Source organism: Oncorhynchus gorbuscha, linkage group LG26, assembly GCF_021184085.1.
Source record: "Oncorhynchus gorbuscha isolate QuinsamMale2020 ecotype Even-year linkage group LG26, OgorEven_v1.0, whole genome shotgun sequence".
NCBI classification, from domain to species: Eukaryota; Metazoa; Chordata; class Actinopteri; order Salmoniformes; family Salmonidae; genus Oncorhynchus; species Oncorhynchus gorbuscha.
This window is the reverse complement of record NC_060198.1, coordinates 30,273,827-30,295,224: the sequence shown is the minus strand read 5'-3', so window position 1 is coordinate 30,295,224 and position 21,398 is coordinate 30,273,827. Positions and strand designations below refer to the sequence as shown.

Here is a 21,398-nt window from a genome sequence, read left to right as displayed (position 1 = left end):
AGCTACACTGCTGCTACATTCAATTATTATCTATGCATAGCCACTTTAATAACCCTACCTGCATGTACATAATTACCTCAATTACCTTGACACCGTTGCCCCCGCACATTGACGCGGCTGCTCGGCCATGGAAACCCATTTCATGAAGCTCCCGGCGGCGTACAATTCTTGTGCTGACGTTGCTTCCAGAGGCAGTTTGGAACTTGGTAGTGAGCGTTGCAGGCCAGGATAGATTATTTTTTACACGCTATGTGCTTCAACACTTGTTGATCCCATTCTGTGAGCTTGTGTTGGCCTACCACTTTGGGGCTGAGCTGTTGTTGCTCCTAGATGTTTCCACTTCACAATAACAGCACTTACAGTTGACCGGGGCAGCTCTAGCAGGGCAGAAATTTGACTGATTTGCTGGAAACGTGGCAGCCTATAACCGTGCCACGTTGAGAGTCACTGAGCTCTTTAGTAAGGCCATTCTACTGCCAATGTTTACCTATGTAGATTACATGGCTGTGTGCTCGATTTTACACACCTGTCAGCAACGGGTGTGGCTGAAATAGTCAAATAAACTCATTTGAAGGCGTGTCCAAACTTTTGTGTATATATAGTGTGTGGTTAGCTGATACGTAAAATACCTATACTGGAATTGTAAGATCTGGCATGCATCTGCAATGTAGTCAGGCAGGAACTCAACTATTGTCATCCCACAAACCATGGTATTCTTCATACCACATGCAACCACTGATGAAACTTTGTGAAAGTTCTTCCATTTTAGACTTCATGACAACTAAGCACATTGCATAGAATGTCAACCTACATTTTTTAGGCTGCTACATTAATGAACGAGTACAAAATCAATTCTTGCAACAAGAAATCAAGATTTTATTTTGGTTGGTCAGCATCTTCCAAAACCAACAGGCATAAATGCAACAAATTATGGAAATAATGAAAAAGACCTACATGAACATAATTTGTGAATGGACGCAGAATTCCATTTCAAACATTCCAATCTTCCGACGTATGAATCGTATAAAACAAAAAGGAGCCGTCATAAGAACCTTTCTTAAAAACTCCTACAAAACAAGCCTTTTAAGTCACCTTTTGACATAAGAGCTAGTCTGATAGTGTCTACCCATGCTTTGGCTTCTCTGAACAGGTCATCAATCCATTTCATGACAAGCAATCTTTGTGACGCGTCAATGATTGCTACGTTTACGTAAAAGGCAATGGTGCATCTCTTTATCTGTGATAAAAGGAACACAGCTCTGATCATTTGGAACACATGGAACACACTTTGTACTTTCCATTAAAATTTCCATTAAAATCAAGCTGTGATCTGCATCTCTCCTCTTAATGGTAGACTAGAGCCTCCCAAAGGCTAACCTGAACCTGTACCTCTTTTACTTAACACTGCAAAATATATTGCATCCCAACATAATCATGGTCATCAAATCATTACTTTATGTCTTTAAGCAGAAAACTATATTTGCCAAAGTCATTGTCATTTGGGGCTATAAGATGGTCTTTTCTTGCTTTGGCCAGTTTCATCAAAAGGAACTCCCTGCGCTCCGTCCATTCCTTTAGTTCCTCGTTTCCATGAGCCAGTTTACACAACTCCTCCTCTGTGCAAGTGCCTTTAAGGTATCTGTGGAAATGGATGCAGTATCAGAAATGTCAGTCACCAATAACACCATTTCCAGTAACCAAATTAGGCACCAGTGACCTAAATAAACGTTGAATAAGCATAGAAACCTTACCTCTCGCAAACTCTGAAGGTGCCAGTGGGGAAGCGATACTGCCAGCAGTTCTGATCGTCTTCAGAGTTAAACACTTTCTCTCTGTGTTTTTCTGAGGTGATGTGCTGCTGCCACTGCCGGTCACTGTTGCAGTTCTTACCACAAAGCCAACAGTGGTTGCCAGCCTAGCATAACAGACATCATCAAGATGATATTAGCATGTTGATGGTTTGTGGACACTTACAGCATGTTGACGGTCATATAACCATCTGGGCGTGGTTAAAACAGAGATTGCTTACCACCTCCTCGGCATAGTCTGTGGGCATGTGGATCTGCTTCCCGTTCTCCTTGATGGCGCTGTTGGAGGCCTCCTCGCTCCAGCCAGGCTTTTGAGACTGCAGCCAGTGCTCATATAGCTGCTCCATGTCAGGAACTAAATGGACACACACAGTTTAGTATCTGATTAAGTTTGTATTACTCATCATAATACATTTATGGTACATCACACAGGCATGAACTGCTGTACAAATACTACAGTCCATCTGTAACATGAACTCACTGTTGTTCTCTTTCATGTATGTCCACAGGTCCCTTTCCTCTGTGCTGTGTGCAAATGTGCAGTTTCCGATGTACTGGCACTTTTTGCCAGTAGACACGTGCATACAAATCTGTAAGTAAAACACACACACACACAAAACATAAGCACTTTACACGAGGACAAAACATGATCCTCTCTGGGAGACTCCCATACGAGTCAGCTGAGTATGTGGTCAGACCAGTTGCTCTGGGAGCATGTTCAGCCCTCCTAGGCCTACCTCAAACTGAGACGGGATGGGCTTCTTTGTTGGGAGAGGGCGGATCGTTGTCCACTTCTTGCGTTCGATGGAACTCACCAGCACCACTCGTTTGTCTTTTGACCACCTGCAACACAGGTCAGATGAAATTCACTATGCTGACCAGGCTTCATTATTCAAATTGTCCTGAAATGGTTTCAGGGGAGAGAACTACTCACGAATGCCTGGCTTTGGCAGTGCAGTACTTCTTGTTCTTGTCAGCCTCACTAACTTGGCCATTTCGCCAACACTGCCCACACACAAACTGCATCTTCAGATTTGGGGGTCCAAACCTCTTCAGTGGTGTGGTGAATTGCTGGAATGACACAAAATAAATGGTTTGTGTTAAGTAATGTGGAAAATCTGCAGTCAAACGAACATTAGAAATACATTTAGGAAATAAAGCATGTTCTGAATATAGTGTTGTGTACAATGACTGTTTACCAGGGAGCCTTGGGAGCCTGCCTCCATGTTCCAAAACCTACTGGCCTCATGGACTATATTTTCAGGAGTGATGCCTATATGATCATAAACAGATTGCAAAGAGTTTTAAGAGGGATGTTCACTTAGAAAACCCACAAAAGTTACAAGAAGGTCCTTAAAAAAAAAAAAGAAACTCTTTCTCGGCTGTATGTAATAACACAAAAAAATGTTCTGGGCTAATAATGTAAGAAATAACACACACAAATAAACAAAATACTGAAAAGTTGTTTAGGAGCTAGAAGCAGAGCTGCCATGTCCATGAGCTACGGCACCATCTTACAACTGGGAAAAGTCATCTTGATGAATTACCAATAACATTCTTTGCTATTTGAAGGCACCTTTAATAGGCGATAACAGCTTACCTAGCTGGTGCTGCATCATCCACACCTTCAGCTCGATCAGGCTGTGGGCATAGAAGCACTCGTCTTCCCGCACGCAGCCGTAGCGCACCTCATGCCGACAGATGTCCATCTGGTTCTGCGGACTGTACGGACGGATTTTGGAGTAGCGCACAGTGTTCTCCCTCAGAATGTGGACCAGGCACCTGAAAAGCACAACAACTCATATCAAGTTCACAACCCCACTGTGCAGAGCATAGAATCATGTTACAATATACACTAGTGGGCTTAACGCAACAAAAAAACTGTAGTTGACAAAACTCAAAAAAACACACCTACATTCTTCACAAAATTAAAATTCAGTTAAAAAGTCTGTTTGAATTCACATGCAGTTATGCCACAAAACTATACACAATGTTTAGTCGAATGTGTGTTTCCAAAATGAACATTCTTACAGTATAAGAAAGTTTTTAATTACTAAAGGAACCAGAGCGGTCAGCCACAAACCATCAGTTACAAGGTAGACCGCTGCTTAATTCACTTAAAAACCTCTGCATCTCTCAGCATGTGTACACAAGTGAAATGGCTTACTTCTGATCTTCAAAGGCATGTTTTGTCACAGGGTGAGAGCAAAGAGATGGGTTGTCCTTATTGGTTTTGCTGATTATTCTGGGTTTGTGATCAAAACACACCTGGAGATCAGACCAGATACATTAGAGGGATGAACAACTCTTTACAGGACACTACACACAGTACAGGTTTTAAAAGGACACAGCTCCCACTCATAAAACTGACGATGAAGGTTATACCAGAGGCAGTAATGTGACAGTCAACGTTAGTGTTGTATTAGGGTTATTCCACGGTAACAGAATGACCGCAAAAACAACAAACCGTAATTCTGTTACCAAACTTTGTATCTGCACTGCTCTTCAAGTAAGTGGAAATTGGTAAAAAGTTGTTCTAGTGCATAGATTTGTATGGTTTAACTTGGCAATAATTGTTTTTTTGTTTGGCATCCTTTTAAAACAGAAAAAAATCATAGTCTCAGCATCATTGTTACCGTGGAATTCTATTGCTCGTGAGAAGAATGAGGATACAAGATGTGGTTAAAGTCAGGTTATATCAGCAGAAATTCAAGTCAAGCATTCTCTCTATAACACTGTGGTGCTCCACTCCAGTCAGATGTCCTCAGTCCTGCTGGTTTTCATTTCTCCCTGACGCTTAATATAATTGATTGTCTAGAGTCCACACACTATTAATCTGGGCTGATTAAAAGGCAAAACCAAGCATCCACTGCAGCACTCAAGAACCAGAGTTGTGCACCCTTGCTGCTCTAGCACAACAATGGCAATGCAATGCACAGACGTATCAATGAAGACACCCCATTACAGAAGGAACATATCACCCCACCCCCCCCCCATTAAAAAGCCCAACTTACCCCGCAGAGGAACATGAATATCCCGTGATGCTCCTGTAGGATCTTCGGGACAGTCAGATTGATCTTACTGGTGGGCCCAAATGGATCAAAGAGAAAGTCTCTGCAGATGAAGCCTTTGCGCTCCAGGGACCAAACATCAATCTCCTCTTGGCAGTAGGCAAATGTGCAGTGACCAGGGTACCTGCACCCCTCTCCAATGGCAACATCTACAAGGTCATTGTTTTAGTTAATACATCCCCATAGGCAGCTGAACACTGGCACAGACGGACCGTGAAGCACATTGGAGTAGTAGTAGTACTATTATAGTAATAGTATTTTCAAGGCTTACCTTTGCAGATGTAGTATGGTCCAACATACTGGGATTTTGTCGGTCTGGGTCTGATCAGCTTCCATGACTTGTCTTGTTGATTTTTTACCCTTCCAAGTAATATGTCCTTCTTGCATTTGTGCTCTTCGGTATAGAGTGTGAAATCCAACACTCCAAGTCCTAGTGATAGGATATCAACATGAGCTTTCACATACAATAATTATCATGTCCCATACATCAACCCAGTTTCATACTCTTAGATGTCGCACAATAAGCAAAATAGATTTATTCATATACAGTGAACAAAAATATAAAACGCAACATGTAAAGTGTTGGTCCCATGTTTCATGAGCTGAAATAAACCCCCGCCCAGTCATGTGAAATCCATAGATTAGGGCCTAAATAATTTATTTCCATTGACTGATTTCCTTGAATGAACTGTAAATCTTTGAAATTGTTGCATGTTACATTTATATTACATAAAGTATGTTCTTACCAGTTTTGACATAGCAGTTTGAGCATGCCTGTTTGAATTCATGAGTATCAGCCAGGGGATTTTTGGCCAGATCCACAATTGCAGGGAGGGGGGTTACATCTGGCATCCCCAGGGCCATTCCCATTGGCTTATCATGGTCAGTCAACTGGAGGGGAAAACAAATGTCAATATCAATATCAACAAACGACATATGAACGCAAGGTACTGTTGTGAAAATATCAGTGGGACATGAAGACTAGACAAGTTAGACTCACCTGCATGAATGGATGCTGACTATATCCTAGATTTCAGCAGGAGAGAAAAATACAAATCAGAGACAACATTGACAAAATGTTTATGAAAAGTAAATAACGAAAAAATCAAATTTCAGTTGATTGGTTTGTCAAAATCCAAATTTGTTAGCCATTGAGATTCCACTATCCAATAAGAAGTTATTTACATTTTAGTCTTTTAGCACACTCTTATCCAGAGCGACTTACAGGAGCAATTATGGTTAAGTGCCTTGCTCAAGGGCATATGGACAGATTTTTCACCTAGTCGTCTCGGGATTCGAACCAGCTTACTGGTTACTGGCTCTCAAGAGCTAGGCTACGTGCCGCCCCAAATATAAGATATAAGGATAGTAACACATGTTCAACACATTCGAGAGGTATTACCGTTAAACTGGCTGTATGCAACTCCTTGCATACCTGTCTGAGGTTCTGACATTGAGAGACTATCCAGTGAATCCAATGGAGAGGAGACCCCGAAGGTGTCCAGACCTAAAGAGTACCCGCTGGCTTGTAGCTTGTGGTAGGGAGGAGGCAGAGTCACTGTGCACTGTGATGCCACATGCATAAAGGGGTTCATGTGAGATGGCATAAGGAAAGGACTGGACATGGAATTTGAAGGGGCACTGGTTGGAAAAGGGATAGGGCCCTTCATGGTGGGGATGATCTAGAGAAAGAACAATACACTCTACATTAGATATTGCTTTAACATGATAGTGAAAAGGCCAAATTTAAAACAAAAACAGATAAAGAACTATAATTGAATGTGCAAAAAAACAACAACCAAAAAACAACATTTTTCCTACATTAACAGCAATCTCCCGTGAACCTACCATGGGAGATTCTGTGGGCCCGGGGCCAGCTTGGTCCAGCAGATCATCCAGGTCATCTCCAATAATTTCCGCATCGAAGTCCGGGCGAGACTTTTGCATTGGCAAATGGTAAGACTGGGTAGGGCTGGCTCTGGCACCATTGACCAACGTAGGCATAGGTATGGAAATGGGCATAGGCAGGGGCACCAGAACATGAATGGGCTCTGGGGTGTGAACCTCAACAGGCGAGACCGAAGGGATGATGCTGACAGGGGGGGACTCAGCTTCTATTCTCTCATTCCGAGGGGGGTGCACCTTCATGGCGGCCAATGGGTCTAGGTTCGGGGGGGCTGGGTCTGGACCATCAGTTTCCTGAGGGGGCTGATTCACTTCTACAACACAGATGGGAATTTGGAAAGTGCAAACATATTATTTTTTGCAACAAGACCTTCCCCCTTTAAAAGGTCCAATGCAGCCGTTTTTCTCTCATCAAATCATTTCTGGGTAACAATTAAAATTAGTTACACAATTTTAAAATAACTTCTTCGCAAACAGCAATTTCTCAACTAAGAATTTTGCTAGGAATGTCTGGGAGTGGTCTGAGTGGGGAGTGGAAATGTGAATGAAAAAAAGCTGTTATTGGCAGAGGTTTGGAAATCTCTTATGGATGGGTTGGTTGTTAATCAACAAAACTGATGCGTGTGCAACTATGGGGCAAAACAGACAGGGTTGGCTTATTTTGACACAAAATGTTAATTGAAAACAAATACATTTGCACAAGGAGCATTTGTCTCAAATACACCGAACAAATATATAAAATGCAACATGTAAAGTGTTGTTCCCATGTTTCATGAAATAAAAAAATCCCAGAAATGTTCCATATGCACAAAAAGCTTCTCTCACAAATTTGTTTACATCCTTGTTAGTGAGCATTCCTTCTTTGCCAAGATAATCCATCCACCTGACAGGTGGCATATCAATAAGCTGATAAAACAGCATGATCATTACACAGGTGCACCTTGTGCTGGGGACAATAAAAGGCCATGTTGTGTCACACAACACATATGTCTCAAGTTGAGGGAGTGTGCGATTGGCATGCTGACCGCATTAATGTCCACTGGGGGGGGGGGGGGGGGCACCCCTGGCCAGTCATGTGAAATCCATAGATTAGGGTCCAATTTATTTATTTCAATTGACTGATTTCCTTTATATGAACTGTAACTCCGTAAAATCTTTGAAGTTGTTGTACGATGTGTTTATATTTTTGTTCAGTATACATTGTTACAGTTGTTGGTTAGCTAGCTAGGACATTTTTGCCATATCAGCATAGACATGACAGTCAAAACAAGACATGGTATCAATAACAATATACAGCGAGTTGAAGCGAGCTTACTACAATTCCACACATGGCAGCTTCTTGTCAGTGTTACTAGCCATCAGACCGTTCAGAATCGTAACAACGCACCCCTTCCAGCCACATCAATGCACGTGCATCATTTACGTGATGTCAGCCAACCCATCTATTGGTCTATTAACTAATTTAGCAAGGCAGTCCAAAATTTCATCCCACCAAAACAGCCTGAAATTTCAGGCAGCCTTTTCAAACAGCTCTTACACTAAAGGGGCATTATAATTGTCATAATAATTTTACAGGATTATTCCAACCTCATGGTAGAAATATACACCAAATAAACCAAACATTTGGAAAACCTTCCTAATATGAAGTTGCGCACCCCCCCTTTTGTCTTTAGAACAGCCTCAAATCATCAGGCCATAGACTCTAAAAGGTGTCGAAAGCATTCCACAGGGATGCTGGCCCATGTTGACTCCAAGGCGTCCCACAGTTGTGTCAAGTTGGCTGAATGTCCTTTGGGTGGTGGACCATTCTTGATACACACGGGAAACTATTGAGCGTGAAAGATCCAGCAGCGTTGCAGTTCTTCACACAAACCGGTGAGCCTGGCACCTACTACCATACCCTGTCCAAAGGGACTTAAATATTTTGTCTTTTCCATTCACCCTCTGAATGCACACATTCACAATCCATGTCTCAATCATCTCAAGGCTTAAAAACAGTGGCGGCTGCTGAGGGGAGGACGGCTCATAACGGCTTGGAAATGTGCTAATGGAATGGGATCAAACACATATCAAACATGGTTTCTTACCATTCCACTCAGTGTATACAAAACACAAGTAAATTATTCAAACTAAATCACAGAATGTCTTACCAATTTCTATATCTTCCACAGATGTAGATCCATGAGACTGAAACAAATAAAAATAATTATCTTAACACCTTTACTTGCTGGTACACCATGTTCACTTGGTGCAAGTAATCTGTCTTGTGTGGGAATTCCCACAAAGACATGGAACTCCCTTTACCTTGTCATTGGATGCACCTGAATAGCTTGATCCAGGTAAAACATTTAAGGCAGGCTGTTGAAAGACATGTCTCAAGGTTAGATACTAAGCCACATACTGAAGTAGCCCATGTGCTATAATTCATACTCCACACAGTACACCCTCACCTTACTCCTGACATAGGCTTTACGGATTTTCAATCCCAACATTTTGGCCAGGTCCTGAGTCAATCTTATGACATTGGGATCCTGAAAAAAACGATCACATATTGACAATAAGGATTATGAACTTAGGACAATAAAAGGAACAATCTACAACAAAAAATGTACGTGGTGTATTTTCTCTGCGGTCTCACCTGAGGCACTGCAAGGGAGCACTTCGCTACAGCCTCATAGGCCTCTTTATGCCTGCCCAGCTCTTTCAAAGCTCTGGCTTTCCTATAAAGAGCTCTATGGTTTCCCTCATTCAATTGAAGAGCTTTCTCACAGTCTACTAGTGCTTCATCATGCAGACCCTGAAATAAAATTCCCAAATTATACCACTTTTTGAACAGAGAATAAATAATACTTCATTCATAAATGTAAGACAAAACACACCACTTTCTTAAACCTGACTTACCGGTACTATGTTCAAGTAAGCAGCAGCTCGATTGGCATACAGCTTTTCCAACGTTCCAGTAGGTACACTGATGTCTTCCGAATCTGCATATTCTGCTATGCTCAAGGCCTCAGTGTACATTTCTATAGACCGCATCCATTCCCCTTCATTGAACACGTCATTTCCTTCACCAAACAGATTCCTCACAAGGTCCTGAATGAACACCTGAAAAAACAAATTCAACTTCTAAATACCAAAATAAGAGGTGCATTCTGAGCTTCGTATGTCATTAATGTAGGTGCTGCCATTTGGGTTGATTGCATAATCACCTCATATCGTTCCTGAGTTCCAGGATAGGGCAGAGTTGACCTAGAAACAAACAAGTTCAAACTTAGAGCTCCTTCCGTTGACACTGAAAACATTCAAGTGTTACACCATTCAAGGGCATCATAGAATAATCTTTTCCAAAATAATACAATTTCAATATTACTCACATTGAGGCACAAGATCCAGAAATAGCTCAACAACATCTGATTTGTTGTACAGTTCCAGGCAGTTAACACTATGCAAACACTTAGGCTGTCTCCTGCAAAAATTAATTGTTATTCTCTTCCCCCAAGACCAGCCCTTGGTGGCTGACAACAGCCCTGTAGCCTGATTTCCCTATGCGCTCAACCAATCAGCATTCCCTAGGTACACTGACTTGGACTGGAGAGTCCTGATCATACTCACTGGATGAACTGCAGCCCATTCTCAATATCCTGCCAGCGACTGCTTCGGTCCTGACACAGGGTTGACATGTTCACCTGTTTCTTTAGGTCCTGGTCTCTGTCAACACAATATGTCATTTTAAAAGTTAGTTAGCTTGCTACTTAGGCCTTCTCGGGGGTATAATTGTATCATTGTCAAAACCGTTTTTTGTCGTAAGCCTTGCATACAGTAAGAATACGTCCAAACATACATGTTCATTAAGTTACTCACTCATTAACTACTCAAATAAAGACGAGACAATTCCCATCGTTAATTTGTATAACGTTAAACAGGTGAAAATTACTTTTCAGGCTTCATGTGCTCCTGACTCAACAAAGCATGCGAAAGCCTCGAAAACCCCATGGCTTTAAAATTCGTCATGCTTTGAACTTCCTGTATGTCGTCTTCACGAGGTAGTTTGTTCAAAGTAATCGGTCAATATTTCGAGAAGATACAAATCTAACTAGCTGAAGTGAGTCTGTTTACGACTGACAACGAGTCTGGCTATACAAATCTACAGTACAGTAGTTGGGAGAGTTGATCCTGGACGAACGTTATAAAGTGTACATTATCACAAGTTAGCCCCATAACGCCAGAGGAAATGTTCGATACCCACTGATATATGTAGCTAGCTAGTTAGCATCTAGGTCGAACAAATACCTCAACCTAGGTAGGCTATCTTAACTAAATTAGGCTAACCGATCTGGCACGAGAAAGATATTGATATTCTAAACACAAACAGTATGTAATGTGATTGCTAGATAGCCATGGCTGTAGTTTATAGTTACATGCTTGTCAAAGATAACGTTCACTAGTAGAGTACCTGTATATTTATCTACAGTAACGTTGGCTAGCTTCCTAGCAAGCTAGTTATCAATATGTCGGGCGGGAGATGCAAGAGAGCTAACAGTACACGACTGTTAGCGGTGTAGCTAGATAGCAAACTAGCTAGTTATCCATCTTACAAATAATGACATTTAAAATATGCTCACCCTTAAGAAATGTGTATATGTAAAAAATAAAAAGTCCACACCTAAATGAGTACAGCTTAAGATGTATGACTTGTTCCCTGGCCAGCATCAGTGATTTCTTGAGTGTTGGGGACACGAATCATGATGTGGCCTGGTCTCTGGCCTGACGTTTTTCATGTTTGCTAGATTCCATACTTATTCGAGGAAACAGGGCCCCCTGTTGACCACAAACTGTGTTCTGACTTTTTACTTTAGTAAACTATGAAATTACAGTGCTATCTATGTACATGATGAGATCTTGAAATGTCAACAAATCAATATAATTCATATTCATTATTAACGGAAATGTAGCGTTATATACAACCTTTTGACACAGTTGACTTGCTGGGTCTTTATGATCATGTTTTCTGTGAGGAATTGCATGCAATAAGGCTGTTGACATGACAAAACAATGACCACAGACATTAATTTATTGATCAATTAGACCTACTTCTAGTATTCTACATGACACATATTCTACATGAACAAAAGTCAACTGAAGTCCTTGGTCTTTCAGAATCTGAACAAAAGTCATTTAGCAATTGGCTTTAAGTAATACTAAATTTTGGACTCTGGGGTGATTCTAACAGAGAGGGAACTCTAACCAAGTTCAGATAAGTGTTCAAGGATTAGTTTACAGCAGATTATTCCCGAGAGGAGGAGGGAATGATGCTCAGGAGATTATTCAAACCAGACTCTAAAAAAAATCTTTAAAAAAACTCTCCACTGCACTGAAAGCCTATGTCCACCAGTGTAAATAAGCAGCAGTGTATGCAGACTCCCTCTTGCACACCATGCCTGCACTTTATCGGATACTTCTACTGTTCTCTGGTAAATTGCTGCTTGAATTTCTTTACCTTTTTAACACATTTTGCAGGGAATGATGAAGAGGGATTGAGAGGGAGTGAAGTCATGTTAAAGGACAATATTATGAGTGCCTTCAGAGATCTAACATGAAAGGAACTTAGATCTGTTATAGTCTGATGATTTAACTCCTTAATTTCACACAACAATACAACTGTATTATCTTGAAATGGTTGAATCTTTTATTTCAATAATCTTGTGATCTTTATATAGAGCACATTTTATGGTTAAATTTGTACTTTAATACATGTTTAATGATTTAACAAATCACTACCAATGTCAATTGCCATGTCTTGTATGTTGAAAACCAATATGCACATTACAAATGAATGTTAATCTGATCTGGGAAAAGATGTTATAGAACTAGACCAGAGTATAAGAGTGTAAAGGGAATTTCCAGCTGAACAAAAAGGAGAGCAGTGCCATAAAACGTGTGAAGTTGTTTTGTATTGTATTAATTTCATAAGCTGTGGTTGTCTAAAAACATCAGTGTCAGAGAAATTATAGTCAAACATAAACACATTTGGTTTAATACAAGTTGCAAAGAGGAGACACCCAGCATAGAAGCATAGAAAACTTTGAACGGGCCTTCTCTGCGAAGGTACTTATATATTAATCAGACCGTATCAAATGTTCTCGAAACATCAGCCTGAGAGGCTCGTACGAAGTCAAAACAAAAGACAGTGACTTTGCCAGCAGCTACAGAATCACGGTGCTCCAAATGTCATTGTGACCTGTCCTTGTACCTTCAGTAGCTCTGGCGTCAATCACTATCAAACGTTATGAGAACAATCCATAACATTCAGGGACAAGTCTAGTGACCATCAACCCGTACACAAATGAGTGTCACAAATAGAACACTGGAAATCATGTGTCTGACAGAAAGGGAAAACATAAACATTTGCTAAGCATTGTGTTAATTACTCTTAACTGAATATGAACTTAATTCGTCTTAAATATTCCCCATTACAAAGAGCATCTTTCTTGGAAAATGTGAGGGACTTGCAATTGCAATATTAGGTTGTCACTTCATAAATAGACTTGTAATAATACAGCATGTCCATCCATACACTTTGAACACTTAGACATTCAGAATCATTTTCATATGAGAGGCTAATCACAGAGCTACACTTCTCAATATTCACTTGATGACAGGACATATGACTAAAGAGATAGTATGAAGGAAATGGCACATACTAAGCAAGGCTGCTACATCCATACAAGTATAAGCAAGTGCACATTTTGAACAAGATGTGTGCACACGTGATTGGTGTACCTGTGTTGGGCTGAGATTCATGTTCTTCTTCTGTTGTTGTTGTTGTTGCAGTGGTAATAGCCTCTATGGCACTGCAGAGGCCTCCACGAACTAAGAGAGGGCTACTGGAGCTGGCAGGAGTCATCAAGTGCAGCACAGGCAGATCAGCCCTGGCTTATATGATGTATGGCTGCTACTGTGGACTGGGGGGTCAGGGCTGGCCCAGGGATAAAGCAGACTGGTGAGGCAGTAGGACAGAGGCGCGATGAGATGTTCTAGCATGTAAAATTCTGGCATGTTCTGTGAAGCTGATGATGTATTACTGAGCTATATAGTTGTAATGATGTGTTATAAACATGTTATTAACATATATATTTTTTTTGGGGGGGGGGTGCCATTTCATAACAAACTCAGATCATTTAGAGTACCACTGAATGAAAAACCCCTCAATCAACTGTTCCGTCTGGTAGGCCACAATAACAACCTGCATTATGCGATGCAGTTCAAACTGCAAAGTGTATCATTTGGGGTTTTCTTTTGAGGTTTTTCCCTCGTCAATTGGATATTTGGAAATAGACATGCACAACCAGCACTCCCACACTCAAAATCCTAACCATAACTTACTTCTGTCCACTAATCACAGACATGAATGCCCACAACACCGTTAAACTACAGAACCTCCAGCCTCCAGATCTCTCATATGCCTGCCTACTAACAATAGTTGAGCCCATCCTCTTTCATTTCCTTTTGTGTTAAATAGAGCTGATGTTGGTCCAAGCTACAATAATATGGAAAAACGCCCATTCTCTGCCTTTTCTGTTAATAGTTTCTCAAACATTATTTATACAATAATAGTTTTAATTGGGTCTTTTTTTAACTAAAAAAAGGGACTGTATTACTTATGTAGTGCATCACTGAGACAGCAAATAGTTCTTATAATGCTCTTTTTTAAGTGTTACGGTAGTGTATTTTTTCCTTCATTAAGGTGCTGTCACAAACATGACTGCTGCTACGGAGATGCAGAAATTGCTGGTTGCCGAACCAAGACAAGAAAGTATCAATGGACATGTGAAGACAGGACTGCAGAATGTGGTATGCCATCTCAGTTTTATGCACATGAATGAGACATAATGATTAAATCAAGCTGAGTAAGCCTATCCCTCCCCTTAAGAAGTGTGGTTGTTTAGAGAAAGAAAATACTGCATGCTATGACTATGTCATTTTTGTATAGTTTTGCCGTAGAAAATTAATGGGTCTTTTCAGTGCATGGAAAATAACAGATGTGTCATCAACAAACATCTAAGTAGTTTACAAACACTGCAGGCGTTATAGGGGACAGGAGGGCTAGGAGGGAATGGGCATGAAAGGAATCATTTCTCACCCACATTTTCAGGTATTTTAAGCTCTCACCATAATTGCTAATCGCAAAAGCACATAGGACAAGCAACACAGTTCAGGATGTTTACGGTGTTTATTTGAGCATCAGACATTTTCTAACATTTCTAAACCTCAGGGTGTTTCCTTCACATCCTCCACAGACCACTCCTTTCACATCAGCTGTCATTTAAGGGAACTACTCACCCACTTAACCCTCTTTTCATTCCAGATGATCTCAAGGACAAATGTGAGAAGATTCTCTGCAAATGTGACAGGGAGGCAGCCAAATGCTTGAGAAAGGCACCTTTCATACGGAAATATGCTATGTGGCCAGACTTTCTCTGTGGGTGTACACTGCCAACATGTAATATCTACTAATTCAATAAATGTACACTTGTTGATTTTTATTTGCTGTGTGTCTATTTATGTTAATAGAATATCATATGTATCTCCTTCACAACATTATAATGACATGTAACTGCAGTAATACTTCAGGACATTTTGTATGGATATCTCCTTTTTTCCATTTATATGAAAAGGAGAAACACTATCACAGTGTGAATATGTCATTAGATAAACAAACTGTGTGATGAGGCTCTCCAAATTGAGCATAGTGACCAGAAATTACAAGCACAGGTAACAAACTAGTGTACAAAACAGAGAGAGCTCAGTAGTGGTTACATAACATCCCAGGGATTATTCTTAGGGGGGTGAAATGTTGCAGCCAAGGTGAGATCAGGTAGCCTAAGTACTTACAATAGTGTACTTATACCCGTGTGTGTTGTGCCTTACCTTATACTCCCTGAGGCTCTGCCGAGGTCTCGTTTCCACTGCTCTAATCCTCTCTAACTAACCCAGCATGATATTTCACCTCTTAAAAATGATTCTAAAAGCATCCTGAGGTTTTCACCGGATTTACTTTTTCAACTTAATGTTTACTTTGCTGGAGCTCAGTAGTCGTAAATTATAATAGACAGCACGTGGCCAACAGATGGCGATGTTGAATGTTTACTGCAAAGCTAAGATGCATGTTCATGTTACAGTTTACAGTAAAGATGCAAACACGTTCATACACTATTAGTAGCATACTGTATACTTACATCTAGCCTAATGAATTCTAAGGCAGACCTGGGTGCAAATACTATTTAGGGTATTTCAATTTGTCACGCCCTGACCTTAGTATTCTTTGTTTTCTTTATTATTTTGGTTAGGTCAGGGTGTGACGAGGGTGATATATGTGTTGACCCTGTCTCGGGTTTTTCTATGTTTATGGGGATGTTTCTAATTCTAGGTGTTTTTATATCTATGGTTGCCTAGATTGGTTCTCAATCAATGATGTTTATCGTTGTCTCCGATTGGGGACCATATTTAGGTAGCCATATTCCTTGGGTTATTGTCTAGTGTAGTTGCCTGTGTCAGCAATCGGTTTATATAGCGTCACGTTCGTTTTGTAAGTTTGTTTAGTGTTTCTTTGTTTAATTAAAGAGTATGTATTCGTATCACGCTGCGTGATGACGAACGTGACACAATTACTTACAAAAACACTTGAAGTTAATATTTTGATATTTTTTATTTGGAAATACAAGTAGTTGAATATTGCAATGTACTTGGAAATACACTTTAAAAGTACTGGCGTGTACTTAAATGCACAGAAGTGTATTTTCGAATACAAATTTTAAAATACTCTTTGCATTTGTCCATTTGGTCCTAGGGGTATTTGAAGTAACTGAGAATGGCTATTAATATAATTATTAAAGAATACTTAAAATTAAAGGAGTTGATTTGGTGAAATCATTTGAAAATACACAGATATGCATGTATTGAAGCCAGGTCTGCTCTGAGTTAGATACATTTCTTGTCTACGTTTGTGACATATGACCAGCATAGGGAAGGTCAAATTTGAGGCAACTGAAGTCTGTCTTATACTTTATTTGGGCATGTTTGTCCTGCGACGCTGCATCCGAAATTGCATTCCTAACTTCAAAAGATTAAGCTGTTTAGACTGTCTTGGTATTTCTGTTTTTGGGCATGGCTCTTTGAAATGATTAATGACAACAATAGCCTTAAAGAGAGACATTTCATTAGAAACCCAAACTCATGTAATAAGCTGGATATATCATACAGATGCTATGACTATAAGTAGTCTGTATAGAAGTCCTGCTTTAGTCTGATCTACAGCGGTATGTGTTCGTATTCTGGGAATGTTGGGCATTCTCCTTCAGCAGTGCAGATGCAGCTCTACAGATGCTCATGAAAGGAATCTGGCTCCCCCTATGGGCACAGGAAACACAGGCTGTTAGAAGAAGGCCCTCCTCCTTCAATACAGTCATTGGTATGATGCTTTTTCCCACCTCACTCTCACATGGACCAACAGTGAGTTCCTTACAGAGATGGCCTCAGTTTCCAGACCTGAGTTTGAGGACATGAGGTTAGGAAGGAAATCTGTTTGTGTGTTAGTGGTGTGGTGGTGGAAGATCTTCCCACAGCTGAATGGTTTCCTTGTTTCGTAATCTGCTGTAGGTAGTGTCAGCGAGTACTCAGCACCAGTAGGTGGTGTCATACACATAGTTAACTAGACCTGAAGGGAGAAGGAACAAGACAACACAGATGTTTATTGTGTCTGAATCATATTTCAATTCAATTGATAAGAAATAAATAGTTGTACTTTAGTTTGGCTGAACATCTACTGTTGTACCTCATGTAATGCACAAGGACCCAAAATGAATTAAAATACTTTTCCAATAAGTGTGAGCAGTAGGGTCAAGAGATAATTATGTCTGACTCCTATTTTGAACCCCAACTATATTGCACATAAATTCATTCCCACTTATATGACCCGATGATCTCTGTTGCTATATACTGTATTACACTACTGACCAGTAAACTCAGAAGTACAACGGTCTTCATCATGAGAACTAATGTAAACAACCATATTAGTGTAATCTGATTACTTCAGTAAGTGCATCCACTTTTTACAGAGCACAGTGAAGTAGCTAAGCCGGTGTCCCATTTTCGAGCTCACACAGGACACGAAGAAAAAAAAAGAAAATGTAAAATATATTTTTTTAGCTACATTTTGGGGTATATACGTGAAATATTTGAAATTCGCCCCCAAATATTTTATAACTTTTAAATACATTTCGTAATATATGTTGTAATGTATGTAAACATTTGCATCAATGTTTAATGTATTTCAAAATACATTCTGAAACACATTAAAGAGTATTTATTGATGCACTTGGTAATATATATTGTTTTTTGGGGGGGTGTTTTGTAAAATATATTCCAACATGTATTTAAATGTATTTGTATACATTCTTAAATTAAAATGTATGGCAAATATTTAAAAAAAAAATGGCCATATCATATTGTAATGAAATGGTGAGTGTCTTAACAATGAAACTTTAGTAGGCTCTTTAGTATCACATTAACTTTTGTCAGTGTCATTAAGACTGTAGAACTAGCACTGTACAAGCTTAACCTTTCTTCTTCTTTGTTATTATGGCGGACAGCAAACAAATGTTACAGGTGCATGCCGCCACCAACTGTATTGGCTCTAAATAAGCCTAATATTCTGTAGTACAAATTCATTACACATGGTTAAGAAATTGACCTACCAACTAATCCTACAACCATTAATGTATGTATATATTCCACTACTTTGGCCCTATCTGACCCTACACCGGGCCAACAGCCTATGAGGACAGGACACTAGTCATTAAACTTTTTTTGATGGAAAATCTTGTACACCCAAGTATTTCTCTACAGCTGCAACCACAACATCCATCTTCTGTGATTTCCGTTTCATTCCTACCGTACAGGTGACAACCATGGCTATGAACGCCAAGAAAACAACCTTACTGAAGCATGTTATTCCGATCACTCGTTATTGATCTCTGCCATATTCACCCTGGACCCATCATCGACTACTCTCTTCACTGCTTCAGCATATTACACCTTCTGCTCTACTCTGATCCTGGCAACCTAAACCTGCCTTTCTCTCACCTGACACATCTGAGACAAAGCAATGGGTACCCCTACAGTTTACACACATACACAACTTTTCCCGACGACACTAAGCATTCCTCCTGCACACTTCTCACATCTATGAATCTCCCTCATACTCACAGCTGCCACATGACCATAACTTGACTTTATCTGGTAAAAACTCTGCATCAAAACTCAGTATTACAGAGAGTCTTCTCTGTTTCACCACGCTCTCCACCGGTTCTGCATCGCACCAAACGGCAGGTGTCACAGACACCAGGAATCTTCAACTCCAGTTATCACTCCTTTCAACGGCGCCCTGCAATGGAGAGGAAAGCAAGTCTCAGTTCTTGTCCTTCTGGATGGCAGAAACGCAACAAACAAAAAAATCCACATGATTCCACTTCGAGTCACTTTCACCGACCCAACATTCTCCAACCTCTACTCCACTCAACCCGAAACCATATGTGGATCAGCCAGAAGTCAAGGACACATTCTCTCCAATTTAGCAACAAAAAAAAATTATCCTCATCGGACGAGGCTCAAACTCGGCGGTCTTCCCGACACCTGCCACCGCAGTTAATTAATCCTCAGTCTCATTATGTTCAATTTCATTCTCCAGCACTCCATTTACTCTTAATATTATACTTTATTCCTTTTTTTCCTACCCACTTTAATGGGTTCCCAAGTCCGACAACCATTCAGGTGTACCCCTTTATCTTGAGAATCCCCAAGAGTTTAACCTTTACAGAACACAATTTAACACTTTAACTGGCATGACAAACCGTCCCATGGGAGATACACTCCCAACAAGCCACGCCTCCAAGTCTTCTAATAGGCTGCCGCCAATTATTTTACTTGACACATGCCAAAAGCACTAAGAAGCATTTTAATTACTACATAAATGACTACACACATGATACATTATCCGTCATGTAGTGACAGTGTGTGACAAATAAACTTTACGAGAGCATTGTAACCAACGTCCAACTTAATGTGTACTGGGTAGCTTTTGCATTCAATTGACCCTCCCCGTTACACAAAACAAGCTTCCATTCCCCGTCATGGCAGATTTGACGAGTAATTACCAATCATTTATAGAAACACTAGATGACTGATAGCCCTTCTTACATCAGCTGATATCTCAAAGTGCTGTACAGAAACCCACCCTAAAACCCCAAACAGCAAGCAATGCAGGTATAGACACCTGAAACCCCACCTCTTTAAGGAATACCTAGGATAGGATAAGTAATCCTTCTCACTCCCCCCCCCCTTTAAGATTTAGATGCACTATTGTAAAGTGACTGTTCTACTGGATGTCATAAGGTGAATGCACCAATTTGTAAGTCGCTCTGGATAAGAGCGTCTGCTAAATGACTTAAATGTAAATGTGATGTAATGTGTAGAAGCACGGTGACTGGGTGGCCAGTCCTCTTCTGGCTGTGCCGGGAGGAAATTATAACAGACGCCAAGATGTTCAACTGTTCATAAATGATCAGCATGGTCAAATAATAATAGTCACAGTAGTTGTCGAGGGTGCAGCAAGTCAGCACCTCAGGAGTAAATGTCAGTTGGCTTTTCATAGCCCGATCATTAAGAGTATCTCTACCACTCCTGCTGTCTCTAGAGAGTTGAAAACAGCAGGTTTGGGACAGGTAGCACGTCCGGTGAACAGGTCAGGGTTCCATAGCCACAGGCAGAACAGTTGAAACTGGAGCAGCAGCACGGCCAGGTGGACTGGGGACAGCAAGGAGTCATCATGCCAGGTAGTCCTGAGGCAAGTTCCTAGGGCTCTGGTCCTCAGAGAGAGAATTAGAGAGAGCATACTTAAATTCACACAGGACACCGGAGAAGACAGGAGAAGTACTCCAGATATAACAAACTGACCATAGCCCCCCGATACATAAACTACTGCAGCATAAATACTGGAGGCTGAGACAGGAGGGGTCAGGAGACACTGTGGCCCCATCCGATGATACCCCCGGACAGGGCCAAACAGAAAGGATATAACCCCACCCACTTTGCCAAAGCACAGCCCCCACACCACTAGAGGGATATCTTCAACCACCAACTTACCATCCTGAGACAAGGCCGAGTATAGCCCACAAAGATCTCCGCCACGGCACAACCCAAGGGGGGGCACCAACCCAGACAGGAAGATCACGTCAGTGACTCAACCCACTCAAGTGACGCACCCCTCCTAGGGACAGCATGGAAGAGCACCAGTAAGCCAATGACTCAGCCACTGTAGTAGGGTCAGAGGCAGAGAATTCCAGTGGAGAAGGGGAACTGGCCAGGCAGAGACAGCAAGAGCGGTTCGTTGCTCCAGAGCCTTTCCGTTCTCCTTCACACTCCTGGGCCAGACTACACTCAATCATATGACCCACTGAAGGGATGAGTCTTCAGTAAAGACTTAAGGTCGAGACAGAGTCTGCGTCTCTCACATAGGTAGGCTGACCATACCCATGTTATGGGTATGCTTGTAATTGTT

The 21,398-nt window shown here is 40.9% G+C and overlaps 2 protein-coding genes and 1 long non-coding RNA gene across 8 annotated transcripts; 1 reads left to right on the top strand and 2 right to left on the bottom strand.

Moving 5' to 3' along the window:
* Positions 1–852: 852 nt before the first annotated feature.
* Positions 853–11,593, bottom strand: LOC124015081 (zinc finger CCCH domain-containing protein 7A-like). 5 transcript variants are annotated; one of them, XM_046330015.1, is made up of 23 exons: positions 11,448–11,593; positions 10,397–10,492; positions 9,994–10,033; positions 9,686–9,889; positions 9,423–9,581; positions 9,235–9,315; positions 9,089–9,142; positions 8,935–8,971; positions 6,728–7,098; positions 6,282–6,561; positions 5,880–5,905; positions 5,626–5,770; positions 5,151–5,309; positions 4,823–5,028; positions 3,976–4,076; positions 3,409–3,590; positions 3,008–3,081; positions 2,743–2,879; positions 2,546–2,651; positions 2,290–2,398; positions 2,030–2,163; positions 1,752–1,915; positions 853–1,639 (listed from the first exon to the last, which is right to left on the bottom strand). In XM_046330015.1, exons 1-23 carry the CDS (start codon positions 11,492–11,494, stop codon positions 1,450–1,452), a joined length of 3,102 nt encoding a protein of 1,033 aa, XP_046185971.1. In that variant the 5' UTR covers positions 11,495–11,593; the 3' UTR covers positions 853–1,449. The 5 variants fall into 5 exon arrangements, with proteins under 5 accessions (XP_046185971.1, XP_046185973.1, XP_046185975.1 ...); XM_046330017.1 differs by having other exon boundaries at positions 11,407–11,572; XM_046330019.1 differs by lacking the exon at positions 11,448–11,593 and adding an exon at positions 10,646–10,774.
* Positions 11,594–12,176: 583 nt separating this feature from the next.
* Positions 12,177–15,368, top strand: LOC124015103 (phospholipase A2-like). Its single transcript, XM_046330045.1, has 4 exons — positions 12,177–12,255; positions 13,616–13,784; positions 14,529–14,635; positions 15,150–15,368. Exons 1-4 carry the CDS (start codon positions 12,219–12,221, stop codon positions 15,296–15,298), a joined length of 462 nt encoding a protein of 153 aa, XP_046186001.1. The 5' UTR covers positions 12,177–12,218; the 3' UTR covers positions 15,299–15,368.
* Positions 15,004–20,063, bottom strand: LOC124015104. 2 transcript variants are annotated; one of them, XR_006835097.1, is made up of 3 exons: positions 19,049–20,063; positions 17,272–17,498; positions 15,004–17,191 (listed from the first exon to the last, which is right to left on the bottom strand). It is a non-coding gene; the product is annotated as an uncharacterized LOC124015104 (long non-coding RNA). The 2 variants fall into 2 exon arrangements; XR_006835098.1 differs by having other exon boundaries at positions 15,004–17,498; positions 19,049–19,226; positions 19,332–20,063.
* Between the last annotated feature and the right edge of the window lie 1,335 nt (positions 20,064–21,398).

Excerpts from the sequence above, each read along its gene's own strand:
- LOC124015081 (XM_046330015.1), bottom strand. The coding sequence starts at position 11,494 with ATGCTGGCCAGGGAACAAGTCATACATCTTAAGCTGTACTCATTTAG. Across the intron at positions 7,099-8,934 it reads TGTGGAAGATATAGAAATTG|AAGTGAATCAGCCCCCTCAG; the intron begins GTAAGACATTCT and ends TCTGTGTTGTAG. Across the intron at positions 1,916-2,029 it reads CAGACTATGCCGAGGAGGTG|GCTGGCAACCACTGTTGGCT; the intron begins GTAAGCAATCTC and ends CTGTTATGCTAG.
- LOC124015103 (XM_046330045.1), top strand. The coding sequence starts at position 12,219 with ATGCCTGCACTTTATCGGATACTTCTACTGTTCTCTG. Across the intron at positions 12,256-13,615 it reads GATACTTCTACTGTTCTCTG|TGGTAATAGCCTCTATGGCA; the intron begins GTAAATTGCTGC and ends TTGTTGTTGCAG. Across the intron at positions 13,785-14,528 it reads CCCAGGGATAAAGCAGACTG|GTGCTGTCACAAACATGACT; the intron begins GTGAGGCAGTAG and ends TCCTTCATTAAG.